The 27,587-nt window shown below is 36.4% G+C and overlaps 1 protein-coding gene and 1 pseudogene across 13 annotated transcripts in view; both read left to right on the top strand.

Annotated features, from left to right (window-relative positions):
* MPDZ (multiple PDZ domain crumbs cell polarity complex component) overlaps positions 1–27,587 on the top strand; it is a 161,420-nt gene that overhangs the window by 93,237 nt on the left and 40,596 nt on the right. For 12 of the 13 annotated variants that reach the window (XM_038552394.1, XM_038552393.1, XM_038552399.1 and 9 more), the window contains 4 exons: positions 7,249–7,447; positions 13,710–13,814; positions 17,524–17,616; positions 25,526–25,703. In XM_038552394.1, coding sequence (XP_038408322.1) covers positions 7,249–7,447; positions 13,710–13,814; positions 17,524–17,616; positions 25,526–25,703 — 575 coding nt within the window. The remainder of the gene's footprint in view (positions 1–7,248; positions 7,448–13,709; positions 13,815–17,523; positions 17,617–25,525; positions 25,704–27,587) is intronic. The other variant, XM_038552398.1, reaches the window with a different exon arrangement.
* On the top strand, positions 2,869–3,446 carry LOC119876801 (annotated as a pseudogene).

Genomic DNA, 27,587 nt, shown 5'->3' with positions numbered 1-27,587 from the left:
CCTTGCCAGAGATGAAATACTGACCGTGGTTGCAGCATTGTTGACTGTAGGCAATAAAATAGATGTTGTAAGTGTTCCTGTAGTTTTTCTGGTTTCTCTTTTTATGTATTCTTTATTTTTCCTGAAATGGTTAACAGGTTTGTTGACTTCAGACTAGCTTAAATCTTCACTCTCTTAATTATTTAAAAGTATTCATGAGCCTCATTCACATTCAAGTAAAAGATATATGAATTGTTTGTATATGAAACAGCAAATCAGAAAAGGAATTCGTAGAAAATGAAAAGTCAGCAATTTGGAATTTCAAATTCTTTGAAAAAGTAAATTATTAGTTTTTTTTGAATGTTACCAGTTGTGTGTAAGTCAGTTTGTATTTAATTTCTCTCATTCACTGAAATAAAGACTAAAAAGACAGCCAGGTGTGCCACCACCAGACTATAAATGCAGTTATTCAATATTTCTTCCCAGGTGGCAGGATTTTTTTTTCTTCTTTTACCCATAAAGGGTTGAGGCTGGTTAATAATCACAAAACCTACTGACTAAAAAAAAAAAAAAAAAAAAAAAAAACAAAAAAAAACAAAACCTACTGACTTGGGCAAAGAAGATGTCCTGTAGAAACAAAATCCTAATTACAATAGCTAAAACTAGATGGAGGCAGAGCACATTTATTCTTTCACTTTAATGACTCTGCTCTGTCCCTAGTGCTTGTACTGATAAATAGGATCATAAATTAGTTCCTCTGGATGCCCAGTTGCAGCCCAAGACACTGTTTAGTTCTATATCAGAGATCCTGTTCCTTCTATCATGTAACCAAGCAGTGCCCTTTGCATTGATATCTTATGGCAGAGTCTTGTTTCCTTGTTAAATTTGAGACTTGGCAGTGTAGTCTAACAGTACTTACTTGGTGAGTAGAATTCTAGTCTCTGTCTCCTTCTAAATGTTGTGCCATTTGGTGGCAACTGGGTACTACTAACAGCAGCTAAGTGGAGAATTATAGCAGAGAATTTTTACTTAGCTTTAATATTTCTTAACATGTTACATTTAATAGAGCAATATAGTACTTAAGCTGTAAAATTTTCTATAATTTGTTGATTATGAGACAGATATTTTAGATATCTAAACATGTTAGAAATATTTGATCTGTTAATGCAGTGATTCTGAAAGCATGCTACTTTGAATTCTAGTTCTACTGGATGTTAATAGGAGTTATAAATGGGCTACAAGTTTAGAAGTTGGGAATGTGATACACTTAAGGGGACAGGTTTTTGGTTGCATTACTTCTAAGTATCTTGGGTATTCATTTTTATTTATTTTTAAATAACTTTTTAAAAAATATTTTTATTTATTCATGAGAGACACACAGAGAAAGGCAGAGACACATGCAGAGGGAGAAGCAGGCTCCCTGCGGGGAGCTCGACGTGGGACTTGATCCCAGGACCCTGGGATCACGACCTGAGCCAAAGGCAGAGGCTCAGTCTCTGAGGCATCCAGGTGTCCCTATCTTGGGTATTCAGATGTGCATTTTAGATTTCTAAGAAGTTATAGAATGCAGCATTTCTTACATTTAATTGGGTATGGAACCCATTTTTTTGACCTGTTATAAGGCAGAGATTTTGCAAAGCACATATGAAAATCCCTATTCTAGTGTATTTATTTTTTCAACTATCAAACATTTATTGTTTTCTATATTCTAGTCACCCTGCAGACACCACAATATAATCACTTTCCTCAAGGAACATGACTTTAAGAGAGTAAGCAAATTGACATATCATATTCTAAATACCTTAAAATATTGTAGGTGCTATGCTAGACATTCATAGAAAGAACATTGAAGGCATAAAGGAGGGAATAGCTGATCCCTACCTTGAGTGTGGAGTTTAGAAAGATTTCAAGAAGGAGATTTTTTAAATCACATAATTGGGAAAAAACGGAAGCTGCTAGAGCTGAGGCAGAGAAATGTGAAACAAATTACTGGTATTTGTGTGGTATGGATGAAGTGAGATGTGACAGTGGGCAAAGCGAGAACTGATGCTAAAGGAATGGTAGGTGGGATACAGTTGCTGGAGAAGTTTGTGTGTAGGACACAGGACTTCTGTCTTAACGCCCTCCTGCCATAGGTTAATATCAGCAGTTGTTGCTAATGGCCAAAGAGGGGCAGGATCAGATTGGACTTAAAGATCATTCTGGCATAGGCTGGTAAATTATTTTGGAAGCAGTTGGGAGACCCATGTGAGAGTCATGGTTTGAGGTACCATTCTACTCCCTCTCTCTCTCTCTAAACCTTGACTCTTCTAAGTACCTCAGGTAAGTGAACTAATACAGAATTTGTCCCTTTGTGACTGTTTTATTCACTTAACATAATGCTTTCAAGGCTCAGCTCATTCACTCATAGCATATGTCAAGATTTCCTTCCTTTTTCTATTTAAAAAAAAAATTTCCTTCCTTAAGGCTGAACATTCTTTTTGTTTATTGTTGGACACTTGCGTTCCTTCTACCTTAACTTTTAAGTTTTGATATAAAAAATATGCTAAGATAATTAAGCTCTTGGGAAAAAAAGTCAGTGAAAGGTGAAGTGTCTTTACTTTCTTGATTTCAGGAAATTCATTTAAACCTCAATGTTATTTTATTTTATTTTAAAAATTTATTTATTTAGAGAGAACATGAGCAGGGGGAGGGGCAGAGGAAGAGGGGAAGAGAATCTTAAGCAGGTTCCACAGGCAGCATGGAGCCCAGCACGGGGCTTGGTCTCACGTCCCTGAGATCACAGACTGAACTGAAATCAAGAGTCGGACACTTAAACAACTAAGCCATCCAGACACCCCTGATTTTAAAGTTAAAGCATAAGAGCTCCTTGCCACATCTATTGTGAGGATGAAGACCATTTTCAGGACTTGGACTGTCTACATTTCAGAAAATGTCACTTCTCAGTAGGGAAGGGACACACTGTTATTGTGAAGGACCCCTGAGGAGCCCTGCGAAGGACATAAGTCCATCAATATAGAGCTCTCTTTGCTTGGAAAGCAAAAGAAGAGGCTCTGAGTTGGCAAATGGTGGGGAGCTAACAAAGAAGTGGCTACTGTCCGTACTGTCTGTTGTCCTGTACAGAACATGACCAAGGGTGTTATATTGGGCTTCTATTGCAAGATGAGGTCTGTGTATGCTTATTTCCCCATCAGCGTTAGTATCCAGGAGAATGGTTTTCTTGTCGAAATCCAAAGTGTCTTGGTTGAAAAATACATCTGCAGGGTTCCAATGAGGCCATTTATTGCTCGTTCAGTATCTCAAGCCCAGAAACATGAGTTAATTCTTGAAGGAAAGGATAGTGAACTTGAATCAATCTCAGCTACTATGATTCAGCAAGGTACAACAGTTAAAGGCAAGGATATCAGAAAATTTGGGGTGGTATCTATGTTTCTGAAAAAGGAACAGTTCAGCAGGCTGATGAATGAGATCTCAGTCATCCAGCTATAGAAACAAGATGCCAGATGATTTTTCAGACTTCTTTATCAATATTAAAGATATAATAAAGCCATACTGATTTGGAGCTTTTACTTAAAATTCAAGTAAAGTAAAGCATGAGGAAGCCCTTTCATTTGCTTTGGGAGACTAAACCACTTACTTGAAAGTGTGAAATTACCTCATCATTGGTTTACCAAATAAGTTGTAGTATAAAAAGTGTAAGTGACTTTTAGTGTTATCTCTCTGATTCATTGACATTATTTGAAATAATTTGTATGCAAAATGTTTACATGACTTTGTCCCTGAACGTTAGACTTCCTGGAAGCCAGTGAGAATCCTCTTGTGTTATGGGATTCACGTACAGTGTGGCAAAGAGAGAATGTATCTCTGTGACCTCAAATGACAGATGTTCAGTGTTCAGATTTTATAGTACTTAGAGTAACTAAATGTAAAAGGGGTCACAAAATATGACTTTAAAAAATCTGTAAAACATTAAAGGATTCATTTCAGCTTTTAGTGTAAGAAGGTGTTGTCTTTAAAACTTAAAGTAATAAAAAGCGTGTTTATATTTTAGAAAACCTAACTAAAGGCTGGCTTTGTGCTGGTAGGAGAGGATGTTATGAAAGGGTCTATCACTGAACACCTTTTTCTTAAACTCATAGTCTCCCTTTAATCAATTGAGTAAGGTTGTTTTCAGTTTTAGCCTTCTGGGTTATTTATTCCTTTCTCAAGCAGTAACCAGAGAAATTATTAATAAATGACCAGTTTCCATAAAAGCTGCCACATTCTGTTTGCTTTGATCCTAAGTCACTTTTTTTTTTTTTTTTACTTTGTTACTTAAGGGAGGAATGTTATACACAGATATACACACAGGCATATAGTGATTTTTTAAAAAATTAATCTTTATTTTTGATAGGTTTGTGGTCTGTTGCTAATTATATTAGGACTTTGAAGGCAAAAAGAAAAGGTAAGAAGGGAAGAAAGGTATTATCCTCTTTTCACTGATTAGGAACAGAAACATAGACTCAAGAATTTTTCTGTCAGTACTCAGCCATTAGAGAGTGGAACCGGTACTCAAATTGTGGCCTCTCTCTGATTTTCATATATCATGCAATACATTTCAGTGCTTGAGTTACCCAAGGCTACATCAAGATTGCTGAAGGAATGGGTGCCCGGGTGGCTCAGTCCATTAGGCAGCTATCCTCTGCTCAGATCATGATCCCAGGTCTTGGGATCGAGTCCTACATTGGGCTCCCTGCTCAGCCAGGAGTCTGGTTCTCCCTCTCCCCCCTACTCGTGTTTTATCTCTCTCAAAAAAAAATATAAATAAATAAAATCTCTAAAAAAAAAGTGCTGAAAGAAGCTTCATTTGGAAGCCGAATTAAAATTTATGTCTAGCCTTTAGAGAGCAATGGATTAGGATAGAGATGCCTTTAAAATACATTTTGTGAGTTTTCTTTTGTTTTTCTTTTGTATTTTATTGAACACTTTGTGCCAGGCACTTTGAAAGTTGTTCCATATGTTTTTCTCACAGTAAAATGAGGCCAAGGGTGCCATTCAGTCAACTGAAGACCATACTGATTAGAAGTGGTGGAACTCAGATTTGGAACCAGTTTTCTAGTTCTACAGTGCATGCTTTGGGCTATTCTACTTCTTCTGGGGAAAAAATTGAGGAATCTTAGAAGTTACAACCAAAATATAACTAGTGGCTATTACATTGAATTTGTTGAACCCACAAAATTATCGTTTGGTGATACGGAAGTATAAGCTGAGCAAATTGGTACCAACGTCTTGGTTTATGTAGTTGATGTGACCTGGTGGCCTTAATGTCTGATAGTTGATAGAATCATGAGTTAAATATACCATACCATGTTTACTATAGCTCATGATGACTTGTCTGTGCTGTGACTTGCTTTATTATAGAGCACATGGTGCTAGTGAGAACAAGATGATGGGTTAGAGTCCAGGTATGGGCCACCAAGTTAAATTTTGTTTTATAAGCATGCTTGTTAATTTTACCATAGTACATTTACTTGGTGGGTCTTGATGGGAAGGGTGGCACCATCAGGGCAAATTAGAGTAGGAAAAAGATATTTGAAATATCATTTCTAATTTGGTATTATTAAAATTAGTATTTAGAAGAATTTATTTTTATATAAAAATACAAACCTAAAAAGGAATTTATGATGTCTCTCAAAGCAAGTTTTTATAAACTACCTCATAGCTTTATAGTTTTCCTTACATGATGTAATTACATTATCCTGTTGGGAAGAAACTTTTAGCACTTGGTTTTAAGCAAATTTACTTATATTAATTTTATATAATGTTTTATATAATGTTTTAAACATAATTTCTAAAGGTTTTATATTTTTGAAGAAGTAGAGTGAGAGTAGGGTGATAAAGGAACGTAAATTCAGATGGTGTTTGTTGAGAAACCCTTTTTGGGGAAGTGGTATTGAAGAGTGAGAAGGAATTAGCTGTGTGAGAGCTTTGAGAGGAAGGTGTCAGGCAAAGACTGAAGTGGGGAGAGACTGGGTGTATTTCTGAAAGCAGTCCACCTGGGTGAAGACAGGGAGCCAAGGGCATAGTACTCAAGAGGTCTGCATGTCGGGAGGGCTAGGCCATCAGTGCCTTATAGACTATGCCAGTTAGATGTGCCGTATATTAGCACAACAGGACACTGATAAAGGATTGTTAACCAGAGAGTGATGTGATCTGTCTTTTGTGAATGGTCACTGTGTCTACTGTGAGAAGAATGCTATGGTGGTTGTCAGGAGACCAATTAGGAAGACCAATTAGGAAGCCGTTTCAAAAAGTGAGGCAAGAAGTGCTGGCTTGGTGTATGTAGGGTTAGTGGGAAACAGAGAAAGTGAGTGCATTTGAGCTAAATTTTGGAGCTAGAAATGACAGGATGTGATGATGGATTTAGATACAAAAGGTGAGCGAGAGAAGTAGGAATCAAGAACAACTCCAGCATTTCTGCTTTGAGAAGTGGAGAGTAGTATAATGATGCTATTTCCAAAGAGGAGAAGCAACCTGGTGAAATAAGGGGAGTAGAAGCTTGGAAATTCAATTTTATATATACTAAGGTTGCATTTACTATTAGCCATCTAGGGAACATGTCAGGAGGGCAAATAAGTATCCAGATCCAGAGCTCCTAGAACTTCAGATTTAGAGATAAAATGAGAAGAGATTAGAATCAAGCCTACGTTACTTCAGTTAAACAGACCGCTATACATCAGGCAATGAGGATAAAACATGAATACAAGCTTTCTGGTGGTAGGTGTTCTTTTCTCAAGATATCAGCATAGTACTTGGTGCAGACTAAGCATGTAGTGAATATATACTGAATGAATAAATGATCTAGAAATAAGGTAATAGTACAGAGTTTCTTCATTTATACAACTCCTTTTCCATTTGTAATCTTGCTCTTTATTCTCTTATATGTATAAGAGATGAACTGGTATAAAATGGATTTGTTATTGTCGACATTTTCCTTGGGAGAGTTTTATATTTAAGGCACAATACATCACATAGCTTGAGTTATATCCACTCCACAGTGTAGACCTATTTTATCTCCAGTGAATTCAACATAAAGTATCTTTTTCTGGATACAATGTACTTAGAATTAATTTTATGTTTGAAACTTTTTTCTTTCCTTTTGATTGTTTTTCATTGGATAAAAAAGTTAACTCCTTTTTTCTGTGAATCCATAGCGATTATTAAATTCAAGTTAAAATGAATTTGAGAGTTATATATTTGATACATATCTGTCCTCTCCCTTTACCATAGGGATGACAGTAAGTGCTAATAAAGATGGCTTGGGGATGATTGTTCGAAGCATTATTCATGGAGGTTCCATCAGTCGAGATGGCCGGATTGCCGTTGGGGACTGCATCTTATCTATTAATGAAGAATCTACTATCAGTTTAACCAATGCCCAGGCACGAGCGATGTTGAGAAGACACTCTCTCATTGGGCCTGACATAAAGTAAGTAGCATTTGGACTCCAGTTTGGCTTGGGAAATTCACGAATTTCAACACATGAATCAGAATTTTTTTTCAACATCTACTTCTATTTAGTATGCAAAAATTATCACATGTCTATTAAAAATAAATCACTCAGGAATTTACTATTCCCCAATAGTTCTTAATTGTAGATACAGTTTCTTAAAGACTATATGGGCAGCTCTGGTGGCCCGGCAGTTAACACCGCCTTCAGTCCAGGGCCTGATCCTGGAGACTCAGGATCGAGTTCCACGTCGGGCTCCCTGCATGGAGCCTGCTTCTCCCTCTGCCTGTGTCTCTGCCTCTCTCTCTCTCTCTCTCTCTGTGCGTCTCATGAATAAATTTAAAAAATAAATAAGATATGTTTTAATGTTGAAATATTTGAAAACAATTTGCCTCCTGTGTTTAATTTTACTCCAGCGCTTCTACAAAACCTGAGGCATCTCTCACAAAGCAGGAGGGTCCACTCTGGATCTGACAGTGAAGCTTGGATTGGCCTCACTATAAGGAACTGTATACTACCTGATTGACTTATATGAATCCTAGGACTAAGCTAGTTCTTCAATGGCCAGTTATGGAAAAGATCATTTAGAATAGCCTTGGTATGACCCATAATTTACCCTTTGGTCAACTACCTCATGATCCAAGAGAATTCACCGGTATATTGGTAAAGTCTGACTGTAGATCATGTAAGATATTTTGTCAGGAAGTGCTTAAACTATCCCATAATCCCATAATGTGCTAAAAAAGCATGTTATATATGTGGCTTGGTTTTTTAAGTCACTCACTGAACATTTCTTGAGTCAACATAAAAATCAGTTCATGACTCTGTCACACCTCATCAATGTTATAGCTCGGCTTTTTTCTCTAGCATTATGCATTAAATACAAAGATTCAATGGTTAAGGGATAAAATAGTAAAATGAGAGCTCAGGAAAAAACTATTTACCTTAAATTGATGTAATGATTACTGTTAAGGGAAGCTTTGCTGTATTCATGTCATTTTACTGACTGCATTCTGTTTTATTCTTTTGCAAAGTATGTATTTCTAGGGCTTAGGTAAGAAAAAATATATTTACAATCCGTTTTTCGTTCTGCCATCAATAAAAAGCAGAAAAATGTATGGATGGATTTTGCCATCTTAGACAAAAGTAGCATTATTTAGGGGCAGAATTTCTTTAATGGGATTCCATAATTTTGCATGGCCTTGTGACTTATATAATGGAATATATCATTCCACCCTGTGACAGTTCCTTAATCAACTTAATAATGGGAGTCCAGATACATTGAAAATTTCAGTGCCTCGAAGAAAAAAGAGAAACTTTAAGAGCTTTCTTCACCACTTGCAGGCCAGTGCCCATTCCTCTAGCTTCAAAGGTGAATGATACAGACCCACATGGGGACTCTTTATTGCAAGGCTTTAAGCTTACATAGTTTAGATGTAGTATAAAACGCACATGGCCTGGTAACTGATCAATTTGATTTATTGCGTGATAATGCATGTCTTATGCTATGAGCACTGATGCAGGTTCCCTGCCCACTTTTTGGCACTGAGCACCAGAAACGGTGCTTGGTTATCTAGCCGTCCCCCTCAGTTCTAATGTACTGCAGCACTTAGAACTTGGTCACGAACTAAAACATTGTGACATTGATTTGGCATAATTTAGGCATCTTGTCAAGTCTAGGAAAGTTGTCAGGTACGTTTTCAAGCTCCCAAAGCCCTTTATCTCCTTTTATTCTTTCTATTGCTATTGTCATTTGCTTTGTTTGTTTTCCCACCTTCTGAGTCAGCATGAGGATGGACCCATTCGTGCTTACAGTAGCTTTATTTAGACTGTTAAGGATATCAGAGTGGTAACTTCATAAATTACTGCTTTAGGATCCCAGGAGTCAAAGGTAATATCTTAAATTTAAAAAAAGAAGGAAAATCCTGTACTCTCCCTCCTCTGGAAATCAGTTAGCCAATCAGCCACATTCTCACCTGTGTGTGGGCACACATATACAAACACACATATTCATAAACATACAAAACACATTGTTTTCTTCTCGAGTGTCCTACTAAGACTGATCCAGATGGTTATAGTTTGACTTACAGGGTAAATGGTAGAAAGAAATTCAAATCATATAATACTTTATCAGAAAAAGTGTGTTAAGTGTTAAAAACAAATAGCCATTAAGATTGACCAGGGCTGTGTAGTATGTTCATGCATTTTGCATGAAGTGTTTTGACCCTGTCCTTTTCTTATCACTAGCTTTTATGAAGCAGAAGGTTTAGAATTACCTTAAAAGCTCTGTGAATAATTCTCCCGAAAGTCATTCCATTACTCTGAATGGTACCATAACATTGCCTCTGGCCAATTAAGCTTTGTAGTCCTTACCTGGATCTAGGCTCCCTCCACAACTCTTCTTTGTCTCTTGTTATGAACCTAGCATACTGTGGTATGGTAGTGGAGGAGTGTATGGGGTGGGGGGAAGGGGGCTTAAAAAAAAAGACTAAATGGTTCAGTTACATAACTGATTGGTTTTAGAAAAGCATGCTTATTGAAGACAAAGCACTGAATTTCTTTTTTGCTGTTTGCAACAGATAGCAAGGAACTTTGTGTGTGAATTCATGCGTGCCTGGGTAGATAATTTGAGTTTCAGGAGTTCAAGAACAGCCAGTTTAAGTTCCAGGTTTCATTATTTTGTATGGAAAACCAGATGTGAAGCCTCACCAGAATGCATTCTGTTTCACTTCTCACTCCACCTTGCCAGGAGCTCTTATATTTCTGTAATAATAGCCAGGGTTTTGTGCTTAGCAGCAGCTGCTTCTAACATCTGCCAGATAATTACTGAGCTGAATCAGAATTCACCTGCCTTAACCTAAAGTGTGGGATGAATTCCTGATCAAGGAATAAAAGATTGATTGCAGTTACATTTTTCCATGCTTGTTAATAATCACTGCTATAGACACTAGTGAAGAGCAGATGCTTTTCTGGGGGAGGTGTAGATGGGGAGGGAGGTGGAAAGGGGAAAAAAAACAACCAGGAGCACCCACTTTTAACTACATATGTATGCATCTCACATTCCGCACAAGACATTGACATTTGTTAACACCATTGTAAAAAGATGCCGTGGCGTATGCTTCACATTCTAGATTTTCTACAGCACCTGCTGATGATCGAGCCCCCTTTTATGTGTGAGTATTGGTGATTCAAAAGCTCATTATGGCTGTGTGTTACAACTTGTCTGTGAAAACCATTTCATGCTTTTGTAACTTCCCATTGCAGGGAAAGATCCAGATATAGACTCAGTGTATACGTTTTGGCTTTCTTTTCTTCATTTATATGAGAATGTAAATCCCAACAGAACTATGAGATTGTTACATTTTCACATTGCGCTGATGATTGTGAACTCATTTGAAAATCATGTTTTCCAACTACTAAGCTTTCAGGCTTCTTTGTGGGGAATGATCCTGCCTGCACATGCAGGCGCGGTCTCTGGATTAACAGCCGGATCACATTTCAACATCACTAATGCAATTCTTTCTTCCTTCCACTCCATTTGTAACCAAAGGTTAGTTTACGTTTTAGAATATTTAATACAGTTCTCAAATAAGCTGTTTGGGTGTGTTTATTCAGTTCATAACTCATTTTTGGTGTCCTTTCTGTGATGCGGAGGTTTTGTGTGCCTTATAACCAGGTGGGTATTTGACTCGCTTTGCACATGCTGTTGCATTGTGGGAATCTCGTTCTGGTGTCCTCACTGTCTATATTGGGGTTATATTTGTGAAAACTTCTTTCTTTCCTCTTTCTTACTGTTATGTAAACTATCAGAAATATATTTGTAAAACTCCCTGTCTCCTACCCTTGATAAAAGGAAAAATTGGGGGCAAATATGGAGGAAAAATTTGGGGCAAATATGGAGGAAAATTTCATTTTTGGTATTGTTTGGGATAGAAACATTTTCTCCTTCTAAAAACATTTTTAAAATATAATACTTTGGACTGATTATTATTCTCTTTGCTTGTGTACTCTAGCTTCCCCCTCACCTCTTCCTGGCTTTAATTTATATGATTTTACCTTTACTGAATCTTCAGAAATAACACCAGTTTTCTATCTTTTTAAAGATTTTATTTTTTTCATTTATTTTAGAGAGCAAGAGAGACAGCACAAGCAGGGGGGAGAGGCAGAGGGAGAGGGAAAAGCAGACTCCCTACTGAACAGGCTTGGGCACCTTCTCAGGACCCCTGGGATCATGACCTAAGCCAAAGGCAGATCTTTAACTCACTGAGCCCCCCAGGCACCCCAATACCAGTTTTCTTGAGTGGGCTTCTTACTTTTAGGTTTATCTTTCTTTATCTTTGTATAAAATGGAATCAATCTTCCTGACATAATGTATTGTACATTTTTTACTCCTTATTTTGGGAAGAGAGGAAGGGGTAAATTCAAATTTACTATTCAATGTATTTTAACACCATAGAGAAGGTGGTTTTTTTTGGGGGGTGGGGGCCGGGGGCGAGGGGAGAGAAGGTGTCTTTATAGATGAATAAATTAAGTAGGGCCAGAATTAGAATGCGACTCTGTCTCCCATTTTACTCCTGAACCCTCTGAACTGAGCTTTCTGCTTTATTTTTTGGTCGTTGAGGTAAAAGTGTCATGAAGAGACTCCCCGGGGTCCACAGAGTCTGCCAGAGGGATCAGGTGTAACCAGGCTAGCTGATGCCCTCGTAAGGCACTGCTTTCTGTGTGTTTTATGCTACTCTGCTTACTATTAATAGCCTCATGAAAAGTGACATCCTTCTTGTGACTAAGGATATGGAGATTCGGTGGTGGTGATTTACCTTCCCATTATACTCTTGATGAGCAAATAGAGTTGTGTCTTCTGACTCCAAATGTAAGGGACCTCATAGAGTGAATGTTTTTTATGGAATAACCAATATATCTGAAATTGTTTATTTTCCTCACTCCGTAAATTATGCCACTGGTATAATTCTGATCTTATTATGACGTAAAAGGCAGTCCTTTTATCGGTGCCCTCCACTGCTAAGGTTTTATGTAGTCACTGTCTCTGTGGGTAAGTTTTGGATAACTGGTTTAACAGTCTTTATGATTTTTATATTGTGTAATTTTGATACATACTTTTTTTTTGGTTGCACAGTGTGCTGAACCAACTTGTAAGTCAGTGTTTCTCTTACCTAACTCTTCCTTAAATTGAAGATCTTGGGAGAGCCTACTTAACAAGTATATCAAGTTATGCAGCCTTTTATAGGACAACAGTAAACTTGAACTTTCAAATATCAGTTTCTAAACATTATAGCTGTAGTCACCACCTTGCTTAGTGCCTTCCACATTACAGGCATTCAGCCAGTACTCGTTGAATTACTAAGTGACCACTCAAGTGTAAACATCAGGCTTTTCTCTAAAACCAAAATAACTTATTATAGAGCTGCTACAAATTTGTAAGAGAGTCTTCCCATAAACTTATGATGGTTTAACTTCAGACTTTTGGGTTCATAGCCTGATAGAGCTGACATATAGTTGTTATATACTTGCTAGTACCCATAATTTATTATGTATTATGGAAGAATGTAAGGTAATGTGGGAGTGTTTTGGTATTGTATGTCTAATTTGTTCCTGCTAAGGAACCCAAAAGTCTTTGGATGAAATTAATGTTATTACCGATGGTTATTTTTCTAAGGATTAATATTTTTTTCTTAAGATTTCATTTATTTATTTATTTGAGAAAGGGAGAAGAGAGCATGAGCAGGGTTTGGGGCAGAGGGAGAGAGAGAAGGAGAAGCAGGTCCCCTGCTGAGCAGGGAGCCTTCACGAGGGGGTCTCCATCCCAGGACCCTGAGACCATGACCGGAGCCCAGGTAGATGCTTTACTGCCTGAGCCACTCAAGTGCCCCAGGATTAATAGATCTTTCTAAAAATTGCTATTAGTCTTCTCATTTGGAAATTGAAATAAGGCTGCTTTTTTCCTCCATGTGATTATTGATAAACACATAATTTATCAGCATTTTAAAGTTTAATTGTTTAAAATTTAAAGTAAGAAATTTAAACTTCAGTCTGTTATTTTTGCCTGTGGGATGCTTTAACCTTTCCAACCTTTCTCTGCTGAATAAGCTGGTTAAATGAGCTTTGTAAAAAGCAGGGATGAAGAGACAAGATAGTTTTATTTGTGAGCTATGGAATCTTTTCCTGTGAGGCAAGACTTTGCTTTCCTTTTTTTTTTTCCCTCACGGATTGTATTCTGTTCCAGAATTACTTATGTGCCTGCAGAACATTTGGAAGAGTTCAAAATCAGTTTGGGGCAACAGCCGGGAGGAGTAATGGCATTGGATGTTTTGTCTTCATATACTGGCAGGTAAGTGAAGCAGTAAACCTGCTGCAGTGAGCAAATGATGCAGCAAGCTGTAAAGAAGAGTTTTGATTCAAAGTCAAGGAGGACTAGAAATGAAAAAGAATGATTTCCTTTTCTCTCTTTCAAGATTAAAAAAGAAAATATTTACTGCAACCTCTCCACTACTTAAGAAATTATCATATAGGGGTGTCTTGTTGGCTCGGTGGTTGAGCATCTGCCTTTGGCTCAGGTCATGACCCTGGAGTTCTGGGATTGAGTCCTGCAGCAGGCTCCCCACAGAGAGCCTGCTTCTTCCTCTGCCTAAGTCTCTGCCTCTCTCTCTGTGTCTCTCATGAATAAATTTTAAAAAACCTTAAAGAAATTATCATATAGTGTGGAAGATACATGAAAATTCAAGTCAAGAAATTAAATTCATTTTAAGTTGTAATACTCTGTTTAGTATTTTGAACATACTGAGTTTTGAAAATTCACCTCAGATTTCAATATTATTTCATTAATTTACTGAGGCCTACAGTTTGTATGATACTGTATCATGTTTTTCCTCTCATAAATGTTTTCAAACATTCAGAAATTTTATTTTTTTATTAACATAAATGTAGATTCAGATACATTTTTAATGGTTATTTCTTTTTTGGAGAGCTGAGCATCTGTGTATACATGCATGGTAGGAAACAGTGCATGGCTTTTTAAAGGCTTTTGACGCAGAATTTATTAAGAATAGTTAATGCAGATAAAGGTTTTTTTTACCCCCTTAAGAAAGGCAGGAACTAAATTTTGATGCTACTGCTAACAGAGTTCAGCACAAGGAGAGAAATACTGTCAAATTGCTTTTCCATGAAGAATGAAGCATTTTATGCTCTCAGCCCTGGGCCTGTTTTTTTCAGTTCCATTAGCAACTGAGTACCAGATTTCTCCTTAAGCATGCTAGAGAAAAGATGGCTCTGCAAACATCCTGGGGTGTTCTCAGAAGAATTCCACCATTCCATAGGGGGTGTCAGAACATCCCAGAACACCCTGATGTCCGTGACTCCACAGGTATCTTGATATGGCATCACTGTTTCCTCTGTAAAGTGCTGATGACTACAGTAATATGGAAAGTGCTAGGGGAAGGGAAAGATATGTTATGTATTTAAGGGAAAGGATGTTACAGGCCTTGGGTCCTCATGAATTATACAGGAGAAGGAGTATTCACTTCACCAAGTACAGAGTTTAGCCATGCTCCTCTCTGAGCATGGAATTTCTGTCTCAGGCTTAATGGTATGAAATGATTGTAGCTTCCTGTCAAATTGATAAAAGCAGTAATTTCAGTATCCCCCTAAAATATTTCAAATAGCATAGACTATGCCAAGGTAACATTGTATTCCTATTAAGTTCTAAAGCTCTCAAAAGTAATTAGAGAAACAGCTACTTCAGCACTGCCTCCCTCCTAGCATAGAAAGGAGAATGGCCTGGACTGGACAGTGCAGTGATCACCTGCTTCACTGCAGAGAAAGTATATTTGCTTTTAGTATAACGGTCCTCAAAACAAAGCAATCTGCATTTTATAGAAGAGGAATCTATACCAGAGAGGTTAAGTAAATTGTCCAGGTTCCATGGCTAATAATTGGCAGAGCTAATATGAGAATATAAGCAGTCAGGTTCCATGTTCTTACCCTTTGGACTCAAAGAAAGAAATGCACAAGCCCAGTATAGAAATATGGGGCAGCATAGTATGGAAGCTGAGGCCTCCATTCATATTTTACCTCTGTCACTTCGCTGTGTTACTTTGTGCCAATGTCTGGTATATTAATGCAGATGTGTAGAGTGAGTTATTAGAGTTGATAGAAATGTCATTGGTAGTCAACAGTCAAATGGGTGCAAAGAAGTCTCACTCGTTCTTAGGCAGTTAGAGTTCAGGAGAAGAGAACTGATCCATTTTGCTCTTTGGAACACACAACACTTGAGTCCTGTAAACCACATTCTAAGTTGGATAAGGGATGATCAACACATTTACAGGAGCTTATCTGGGTTGATGAGAGGATTCATGGGTTCTAGAATCATTTGAAGAAAATGCGGTTTTTGTATCAGAGGATTCAGGATATGAGTCTTCTCATAGTTACAAAGACAGAAACTTGTGATCCAGTGTATCTGAGAGTCTCTCTGAGTAGCTCCCTCAGCTTGGACTTGGTAGATGAGAATCGCCCTTTCTCTATGACTATCACTGCATATTCTAGGAACTCACTCTAAGTCCTCATTGCTGTCTGTATTCCAGACCTTCTTTTGTCCTGTTCCCTCCAGCTGTGTTTCCCGAAGGTTGTCCTAGTGTTCACCTCTCTGCCCTCCTCTTCTGGAGGACAGCTTCCCTCAATTTATCTCGTCCTCACTCTGCTTCTTAACATCCTTTTTAATCCCCTTTTTTTGGAAAAAAATAAAATAAAATAAAACCCCTTTTTTGGATCTATTCCCAGAAGTCTTGTCCCACGGTCATGCTTCAACTCTTGGGTTCCAGCCTCATTCAGAACCTTGTTCCTCACTTTGTACTGGAGAGGAATTTAAACATACAATAGTGGGTGGTATAGCTCAGCAGATAGATTTCCTCTGAATGGTTGAAAAGCAAAAGTCTAATATTTAGGTCAAAGGAAGAAGGACACATTCAAAGAGAGCCTGGACAGTTTGTTGCTTTCCAAAGATGTTGTGAAACATATTCAAACACAGATGAATTGTTGGATTTTGTGACTTCTCATCCCATCTTCACTCTAAAGGTTGACAGAGTTCAGTATTCCTGTCACTGGAGAATGGACCTAACTTGAGCGTATACTTTCTTTAGATTATTCAATTCCTATAAAAATCAATTGCAAACATTTATTAAATGATAATTTTATAGCCTTCTTTACTTTCAAAAGACATCTTTAGAAAACCTAGTTTAACTAACAGCACAAGGACACACCAGGATTGACTTAAGCATCCTCTGTTGCCCTTACAGTGTCACTCATTGATGCAGAGTATACCTTCAGAAAAACAAGACATTTAGCAATATGGTTATTTATAGTTTATTTTACAATTAGTTAACAGACTGGACACATTTTGTTACATGCCTGGCATTTGGCAAAATCTGAATTCCTACAGAAATTGGAAAGTGACCTTGAATACAGGGACATTGTTAACTGCTTCCTGAAAGAAGTATTCTTTGTGTCCCCTCTGGATGGACTGAAGCTGGAATTTCAGCATTTTCTGTCTTTCCTGAAGGGAAGACATTGGCCCATCCTTAGGAAGCAGAGATGCTAAATTTCTGCCTCACTTGATGATAAGTTCTTTCAAGGCAGGGATCAATCAGGGCTGTACAAAATTATAACCCACATGGTTCTTCTATCTTTTAATATATTGTGTTTAAGAAATACTTGTTGAAGATTTTTCCTTAAAATGCGGGCATTTTATCCCCTTCTTGTTCCTTTTCCTTATTCTTCCACGTTTCCTTGGGAAGGAAACAGACTACCGAACAACCTTACTATTCAGCTGTATCTCCAGACTAAATTATGTTAGACTGATTCTGATGTAAGGTTTTTATTTTCATTTGATCAGGTTTTCTTTCCCCCCTTAATGTGAAATTGGCCAAGTATGGTGAAAATATAAAGTAGTTCTGCATTTTTAGCAAATCGGTAATAAAATATATATATGAAAAACTTGCATGGTTTTACTAGGACTTTGGAGTATTCACTGTGTAAATTTTTGACAGAGACATTCCAGAACTACCAGAGCGAGAAGAAGGAGAGGGAGAAGAAAGTGAGCTTCAAAATGCAGCATACAGTAATTGGAACCAGCCCAGGCGGTAAGGACTATTTCTGTCTTCTGCCTAGTAAGTGTTTAAAGATAGGGAGGTGTGGTGTCATGTACTGGATTATGACTTGCTACTGTGACATAGGGCAAAGCTAAGTTTTAATATCCCTACCCTCCATTTCTTCAGGTGTGCGGTGGAGAAGACAATGTGTTATTATACAAGGTCTAAACTAACATGTATATATGAATTTGGCACAAAGGAGGGACTAAATAAAATTAACTAGAGAAAATTATGCATAAGTACTTGGAATGGATAATATTTTCTATAGAGTTCAATCTTAGGTATACCACCAAATGTTAATTTAAATTTTCTCTAGCATTTGTAGCATATATATTCAAAACGTGTGTGTGTATGTGTGTGTGTGTGTGTGTGTGTGTGTGTGTGTGTGTGTGTTTAAGCAGCTTGTTATCACAGCCCACAGTTATTTTAACCCATACTCTATCTGGAACCAATTTCATTTATAGTATAAAAGATAGCTTTCCTAAATATGTTCAGATATATCACTATGCATCAACTAAGGCATATTTTTGTGTTCATGCTGAGTAAAATCAAATTCAGTTTAATAGGAATTTATTGAGTCCTGATTACGGATGCAGATGGTTTTGTGAATAACAGAGAAGTATAAGACCTAAATCCTGCCCTCAAGGAAGTATAATATACTTGTACAGGCAAGATATAGAGAGACACAAAATAATTAAAAAAAAATATAAGGTATTTTGCATTAAGTGTAGAATCTTAATCATCAATGGATATCCCCTCTAAACAGATCTACAGGTAACCATCATAATGGTTTCTTGCTCTTAGGAAACACTTAATATGTATTCTACAATGAATACATAAAATACTCAAGAGAGAAAAATTTCTACTCTGCAGAGATGTAATAGAGTTTGATGATTTTCCTTGCTTACATTTAAACATTTTTAGGGTGAGCCCTATTCAAAGTATAGAAAACATTTTATGTTGCTTTCACAAAAAACAGTAAGCATTTATAGCCATTTAAAATGACTTTTTGGGCATCCCTGGGTGGCTCAGTGCTATAGCGCCTACCTTCGACCCAGGGTGTGATCCTGGAGACGGGATTGAGTCCCACATCAGGCTCGCTGCATGGAGCCTGCTTTTCCCTCTGCCTGTCTCTGCCTCTCTCTCTCTCTCTCTTTCTGTCTCTCATGAATAAATAAATAAAATCTTTTAAAAAAATAAAATGACTTTTTGATTGGAATTCTTTAAAAAGCTATTTAGCCTTCTTAAATCAAGGTCTCTCTACATCATCACTTGTACTGAGAATGAATATAAATTCTGAACCTGTGGCAGAAAATAGATTATGTTGTTTCTTATTTATATGAAGATAAAGAAAAAAGTAAGTTAGATGAAATTATTTTGTAGATGATGATCATAGTGATAAACTTTAATTTAGTTTAATTTAGTTGGAGGACAGTAATCACAGGCAAAGAAAAAGGTTTGTCAGTTTTAATAATGCTGTTGGAGAAAAAGTAGATTTTAGAAGACAATGTGCAAAATGGTTGGAGTCCAGAAGAGCCATATTAGAATTCTAACTTTGACGCTTTTTAAAATAAATTTCTTCGTCTTTGCTAGGTCTGTTACTTCATCTGTAAAATGAGATTAATAATAGAATCTTAAATTTGGAAAACTCAATGTGATAATGCATGTAAAACTTTTAGCATGGTTCTTAATGCAGAGTGAGCTCTCAAGTCAGTGGTTGGCCTGGTCGATAATCACCACATCACTAATAACTAAGCAAATATTTTGAAAATGTTGGACACAGGAATCATTTTGAAATTTTATTGTTAGGAAAAAGCTAGGTGTAGCTTCTGAACTGGAAGATTTTTATACTTTTAGCCTCAATTTTAGTTTTTACATCAGCCTGAGATATCTCTAAAGGTGGTAACTACCTTATAGAGAGAATATGTCTGGAACTTCCAGAAATCTTAAAGAAGATACCCGGCACTCACTAACAAAGGTACTTCTTTGGGAAAAGTTCACAGAAATGTATGAAGAGCTCACCAAAATAAACAGACTGTTAGTAAATGAGCAAGTGTTATGAATGTGCTTGACAACATGGGAAACATGATGGGACACTCATTTATATTGTTAAAAGAAGTTTACTTTGTGTGGAAATAGAGAATATTTTTTAGCAAAGCATAGATTCTAAGATCATAAATAAGCTGTTATTCTTATTTTGCCTGTGATTTTCATTTACAGAATTGGTAGCAATACTGTATATATCATTTTCTAGCTTGTTACTTTTCTCTCTGTCAGGTGTTTTGAACATCTATCATGTTGATACTTCATTCAGTGTAATTGTTGCAGTGATTTTCAATATATGAATATACACCATTTATTCCCAGGCCAATATTTGAGTACTTAACATTTACTTACTGCTGTAATGATTTTATGCAGTAAATATATTTATTTTCTTATGTATGTGTATGAGAATTTATCTGGGCATGTACCCATAAGAAGAATTGTTGGCTCACAGATTTAAATGTATTATTTACTATATCAGAAGTTGTCAACTTGCTTTTAAAGGTGGCTGTTCCAATTTCTACTTCAATTCTCAAAATATGGAAGTTCCCTTTTTCCCCACATCCTTGTTACCATGTCATATGATCATTGAAACAAGTTTTTGTCAATCTCATAGTTAGAAAATGGTATCTGGTCTTAATAAACAATGTATACGCAAAGCAGGATTAAGGTGGTGGGGTGCACAGTTTCTCACATCTCATGTGGATTGAATTTTATATCTTGCTTACATTGCTTCAGTAATAATAATCCCAGTCATCATAATAAGAGTAATAAGAGATTGTTTGCTCACTATATGCCAAAGCTTCATTTTGCACTTTGCATACATTCATTAATTTAATCCTCACAGTGAACTCCAATAGAGAGAGACTTACCAGCTCCATTTCATAGCTGAGGAACGGAAGAGAGAGACTAAATTAAGTTGTAGAGGGTCACACAATTATTAAGTAGCAAAAATCAGGACATGAACCCAAGGACTCCGTTCAGAGCTCAAGCAGCCTGGCCTCGGAGCTCTTTTACTTTGCTTTTATGAATTTCATTCCTTATAAGCCTGTGTATAGGGTTCAAGAAAGGCTGCCGTTTTGCCATACAACTAGCTTTGGACATGTTCTATAGAATTTTTCTTTTATAGGTCTCCTTTTTCTGCCCATGGAATGTTTACCATGTTTTGTTCAGTGAGTGAGTCTGGTTCCTCAGCACTGTGGTCACTTTAGCAGCTCTGTTTTTGTGTTTAAGGAGTCACAGCCTTTCTTCTAGAGAGTACACTGTATTTGAAAGCACTTTGCTCTCGGCCAGACCCTATGTAGGTGTACAGAGCTATTATCCAAAGGTGGTTTAAACTCTGTGCCTCTTCCCTTTGTAAAATGGGGCTAATAAGAGTATCCATCTCCTAGGAATGGTGTGAGAATTAAATGAAAGATTGTGGAACTCACCTAGAGAATAATGCTGAGCACATGATAAGCTCTTAAGGAGTATTTGCTGCTATTATTTATTATTTAAGAAATTATAAGAACCACTTTCCAATTCACCCTAATTGCAAAGAATCCTAGGAGACATTTTCTTTCATTCTTTTATTTTTTCCCCTTTTTAAGAGGGTTAAGTAGTCCCATGTATGTATTCTGAATTCTTAAATGTTTACTACAAATGGCTCAATTTACTGACTTCTTTGCTTTGCCATGTTATCTTAGGAACTGCTTTAAGAAACAAGGAAGGACTTTGGTTCTTGTCTTTCACAGAATTCACAGAGTGGAGAAAATGTTGAATATGATTTTAACTAGTTTAGACTATTCACGCAAACATTATTAAGATTCAGGAACATGGTGATATCCTTTCAAACCAAACAGATAAGAGTGGATTACAGATTTTTAATAAGGGAAAATATGCTGAACTCAGGTGCCTCCATCTGACCAGGATTTTCATCTCCCTCCACCCCTGGTACTCTTTTATCCCTGGCCTTTTCTTACTGGAACATCCCTCACCCCATAGTAATCCTTACTTCAATCTTTTCCTCTCTTCTGGGAGCTCCTCACATGGAGGCATGTTTGGACTATACTTTCTTCTTCTGTTTAATGTCCAACATTGTCTCCCTTTCTGCAGCACAGAGCAGATTATAGTCTCATTTCCTCGGATCTCTTTGCTAAGTGTCTCTACTCTTTTACTCTCAGCCAGACGCCTCACTGCAAATGACCTTAGTCATATAACCTAGTCTTTTCATAAGACGTGAACTTAATGCATTCATAGCTCTTCAGAGCTATATGAAGTTATTAAATATGAGTGTCCGTGTGTATTACTTGGGTAGAGGAAGTGCATTCAAGGCAGAGGCAGTAGCAAGCACCAAGGCCCCAAACCAGGAGAACATGCCTGATGAACTTAAGGAATAACAAGAAGATGCTAAAAAAAAAAAAAAAAAAAAGAAGAAGATGCTGTGGTAGTTGGAGTGGAAAAAAGAAGGCAGAGAATTATGGGAGATGAGTTTAGGGAGATGGTGGTAGGATCAGATCATGCAGAATATCATCAGCCACGGCTTTCCATGCCCTGACCATTATTAGTTCCCAGGTCTGCCTTTGGCAAAGAAGACTTCTGTAGAGATCAGTTTCTGACATGGTGTGTGCAGGAATGTTTTTTCCTTGATTTGATTTCCAAGCTTAGACATTACCATATGTTCAAGAGTAGTTGAATTTTTTGATTATTTAATGTCTGCCATAATAGAGCTCCTGGAAAATGGTGCTTTTATATTGGTCCACGTCCTAGCCTGGAGTGTGAGTCCAGTATTTACTCATAACCAATCACTTCAGGAATACATTAGTGTTGATCAGACCCTAGAAAACACATAATTGGGAAACTATTTAAAATAGTTTTGTTTTACTACTGATTAAAACTTAATAAATTGACAAAATTGGCAAAAAAATAACTTCTATCACATTTTATTATAGTGAGTTTTTAAAAATTTAGGCATAATTTTTGACCATCATTCTACTTTCATTTTATTGAGAAATAATTGAACATACATCACTGTAAAAGTTTAAAGCATATAACATGTTGCTTTGATTTTACATATATTATAGAAAGATTATCACAGTAGGTTTCAGGTCTTATATTTAAGTCCTTAATCCAAGTTAATTTCTGTAAGTAGTGTAAAATATGGGTCACCTTCATTCCTTTCCATGTAAATATTGAGTTACCTGAAAACTGTTTATTGAAGAGACTATCTTTTCTCCATTGAGTATTCTTGTCTTCTTTGTCAAATATTATTTACTTATATTCTTGGGTTTATTTCTGAGCTCTTGATTCTGTCCATTGGTCTATGTGTCTGTTTTATGCCAGTACTATACTGTCTTGATGACTGTAACTTTGTAGAATAGCTTGAAATCAGGAAGACTGATGACTCCTGCTTTGTTCTTTTTATTCCCCTTGGGATTTCTTTCACTATTAAGAATCTTTTGTGTTCCTGTATAAATTTTGGCAATACTTTTTCTTTAAAATACCTTTGGGGGCAGCCCGGTTTAGCGTTTGCCTTCGGCGCAGGGCGTGATCCTGGAGTCCCTGGATCGAGTCCCACATCGGGCTCCCTGCATGGAGACTGCTTCTCCCTCTGCCTGTGTCTCTGCCTTGCTCTCTCTCTGTGTCTCTTATGAATAAATAAATAAAATCTTAAAAATAAAATAAAATAAAAATACCTTTGGAATCTTGATTGGAAATTGCATTGTATCTGTAGATGGCTTTTGATAGTATTCATGTTTTAGCAATATTCTTCCAATCCATGAACACAGGATATTTTCCATTTATTTATGTCTTCTCTGATTTATTTTATCTGTGTGTTGTTTTCATAGGAGAGATATTTCACTTCCTTAAGTGTATTACTATTTTATTATTTTTGATGCTACTGTAAATGAGATCAGTTTTTTTCCAGAAACTTTATCGTTTATGTAGAGAAATGCTACTTATTTTTAAATGTTAATTTTCTATCCCACAACTTTATTGAGTTCATTGATTATATCTTACAGTCTTTTAGCTGAGTTTTTAGGATTTTTTTATATATGAAATTATGTTATCTACAAATAGAGACAATTTTACTTCTTCCTTTCCAGTTCTGATACTTTTTATATTTATTTTTCTTGCCTGATTGCTCTGGCTAGCCTTTCCAGTACTATGTTGAATAGGTGTGGTGAAAGTGGGCACCTTTGTCTTCTTAATCTTAGAGGAAAAGCTTTCATCCTTTCACACTATTGAGTATGATGTTAGCTGTAGTCTTGCTATATATGGTATATGGTCTTTATAATGTTGAGATATGTTCCTTCTATGCCTAATTTGTTAGAGTTTTTATCATGAACTGATGTCAGATTTTGTCAAATGCTTTCTTTCTTTATTGAAATGCTGATATGATTCTTTTATTTGGTTCTGGTAATGTGATTTATCACATTGCTTGATTTGCCTAAGTTGTACCATTCCTGCATCCCAGGGATAAATCCTGCTTAATCATGGTGAGTGGTCCTTTTAATGAGCCGTAGAAATCAATTTGCTAGTATTCAATTGAGAATTTTTGCATACAGATTCACTCAGCGGTATTACGATATTGTCTACTATAGTTTTCTTTTCTAAAAGTGACCTTTTCTGGTTTTGGTATGAGGATAATCTTCTACAGTGAGTTTGGGTGTTCCTTCATCTTCGATTTTTGGAAGCATTTTAGAAAGATTGGTGTTTATTATTTAAGAGATTAGTAAAATTTACGAATGAAGGCATCTGGTTCTGAACTTTTCTTTGATTTCTTTGTTGGTTACTGATTCCAACTCCTTACTAGTAATTGATCAATTCAGATTTTCTATTTCTTCCTCTTCAGTGTCTGTAAGTTGTATGTTTCTAAGAATTACTCCATTTCTTCTAGGTTGTCCTGTTTGTTGGTGTATAGTTGTTCATAATAGCCTCTTATCCTTTGAACTTCTGCGATATCAATTGTGATAACTTATTTTTCATTCATAATTTTTTCGATTTGGCCCCTTTTTATTTGGTTAGTGTAGCTAAGGGTCTATCAGTTTTGCTTATCTTTTCAAGGAATAAACTCCTGATTTGGTTAATCTTTTCTTTTACTTGTCTGTTCTCCATTTATTTCTGCTGTCATCTTTACTCTCACTTTCCTTCTGCTGAAATTGGAGTCATTTCTTTTTTTTTTTTTTTTTTTAGTTCCTTAAGGGATAGACTTAGGTTGCTTCTTTGGAATCTTTGTAGTCTCTAAATGTTGTGATATATGCTATGAATTTCCCTCTCAGAATTGCTTTTGTTTCATCCCATAAGTTCTACTATGTTGTTTCCATTTTCATTTGTCTCAAGAAACTTTGTACCATTCTCCTTTCTGTCTCTATGGATTTGACTATTCTAGGTATTTAAGTTCAGTTGTATTGTTTTTGTCCTTTATTTCATGTAACTGGCTTATTTCACTTAATATTTTCAAGGTTCATCTGTGTTGTAACATGTATCAGATTTTCTCCCTTTCTAAGGCTAAGTCATATTACATATATATGCCATTTTGTTTATCCAGTCATCTTTAGATGGACACTTGGGTTGCTTCCACGTTTTGGAGAAATGTCTATGTAATTCCTCTGCCCATTTTAAAATCAGATTGTTTATTTTTTAATATTGATTTTTGGTGTTATCTTTATATTCTGAATATTAATCCCTGTGAGTTGCCTTTTCACTTTATTGATAGTATTTTTTTATTAACAAAAACTTTTAATTTTGTTGAAGTCTAATTGTCTTTTGTTGCCTATGTTTTTGGTGTCCTATCCAAAAATCATTGCAAAACCTGGTGTTATTAAGCTTATCCCATAGAAGCTTTCTTATAAGAGTTATTTTTTTTTCTTTATAGAGTTGAACTTTGGAGAGAACCAAGCAAATCCTTGGGCATCAGCATTGTTGGTGGAAGAGGCATGGGGAGTCGTCTAAGCAACGGTGAAGTGATGAGGGGCATTTTCATCAAACATGTTCTTGACGATAGTCCAGCTGGCAAAAATGGAACCTTGAAACCTGGAGATAGAATAGTAGAGGTACCCTCTAGTGAGCTTTCTGTGCCAAAGTTCTTCACCTGTTCCATCCTCTTTAATAAGGGAATAATCATCTTTACATTGGTCACTTGACCGAATATGAAAGTAAAATGTGTTTGTTGTTAAAGCATTTCTTTCTTATATGTCCCATTTCATCCATAGTTTTTTTCTTCAGTGCATGGTGACATTATATATCTTGATTCAGAGACTGATATTTGGAGGTATAACCAACATTGGCCCTGAGTTAAAATAATGAAGTTCTGTTTGAAAGAACAAAACCAATTTCTTGAAGAAAAAAAATGAACTGTTTGAAATTATGTATGCATACACAAAATATATCATAACTAAGTTCTCTAACGAGGTTTTATTTCAAGAAATTCTTTGTTGTCATGATCATTGTAGATTAACATTGTCATTTCATTGTAGATTAACTTTATTGGATAAAATTGTTTTCCAAGTTAGTCTTTTTGATAAATCTTTTATGCTAATTTGCTTGATTATCTCTTATGTAAATGCTCCCACCCCCACAGTCCAGGTTCAGTATTTCCTCCTTCTTCTGAGTGCTGTGCCCATTCATTACTGAGGAGAGAGAGAGAGAGAGAGAGAGAGAGAGAGAGAGAGAGAATGTATGTGTGTGTTTACACCTTCATGTATGTGTAACTTTGGTATGTGCAAGAGAAGTATTTAGTCAAAATGTTCCTAATCTCTTAATTCAAAACAAAGTATGATATTTTAAATAGACTGTTCTCCCAGGGTCACTACTCATTTACTCAGCAAATATTTCTGGAGCAGCTGTTGCATTCCAGATGCTATGACAGGCTCTGGGCATTTTGCAGTAAACAAGGCACCATGCCTGCCTGTCAAGTGTGACAGACTTAACAAGTAATCAAGTCACTTTAGAACCGTGTGGTAAATTATTTGATTTAGTTTTAGTTAAGAGAGTAGAGGCAGGGTACCTGACCCAGTTTTACTAAGTTGTCAGGATTTATAGAGGAGAGTAAAAGAGACAGCTTCCCAGTAGAAACCAACCACTTTATTACGATAAGGACCATTACATTTAGTTTATACAAGTGATTGTCTCTCATTTTCTAAATCCGTATAACTTACCATTAAAATGCATTAATTGTGTAGAAGAAGGTTATAACATCTGAACCACAATTGTAAAATGAACATTTTTAGGATTTATTTATTTAGTCCTTAATGGTTGATTGTCTGTGAGAGCTGAAGAGGGAAGAGGATTGAGACTTGGGAGGACAGAAGGGCCAAGTCTGTTTGGTCTTGTTTTTTCCACCAGCCGTTTATAAGGAAGAATGATGGGCTTGGCTTGTTCTCTCTTCCTGCTTCCTTGTCTCTCATTAGAGGATATCTTAGCCCCTTTTTAAAGAACTCTTTTTTCACTCGGCTACTATCTAAAGTTCCCAATTTCAGATTATCACAGGGCAGTTTATTTTATGGATAATTAACTGTTAAATACCTTTAGCCTAGGGAGGAAAAAGTAAGAACTATTTATAATTCTTTCTAGAAAGGATTGATCATAGTTTTTACCAAAATGTTATTTAAATGTATTGAGGGAGTTAAAGCATTCCTTTCAAATTGAAGAAAAAAGTATTTTTGTGTGTGTTGTAAAGTATTGTGTGAAGTTTAGCAGTGGTTTATTGAAGGCTATTATGTATGGGAGTAAGTAAGAAAGCCTTAGGCCTCTGTAATCCTGGGTTTTCTGAAACCTATCTTTGCCAAGTTTGTGAAAGTGTATTTATACTAGACAAGTAGAAACCTACAAGGTATTCCATTCTAAGGATACAGTTCTTTGGACTGGAGCAAAGATATTTAATGTCCTATTAAATGTTTCCACAAATGGAGTATATAGTAGATGTGAATACTAACTTT

Source organism: Canis lupus, chromosome 11 (assembly GCF_011100685.1).
Source record: "Canis lupus familiaris isolate Mischka breed German Shepherd chromosome 11, alternate assembly UU_Cfam_GSD_1.0, whole genome shotgun sequence".
Taxonomy (NCBI): Eukaryota; Metazoa; Chordata; class Mammalia; order Carnivora; family Canidae; genus Canis; species Canis lupus.
The sequence above is the reverse complement of the archived record's forward strand: the minus strand, read 5'-3'. Positions and strand labels throughout refer to the sequence as shown.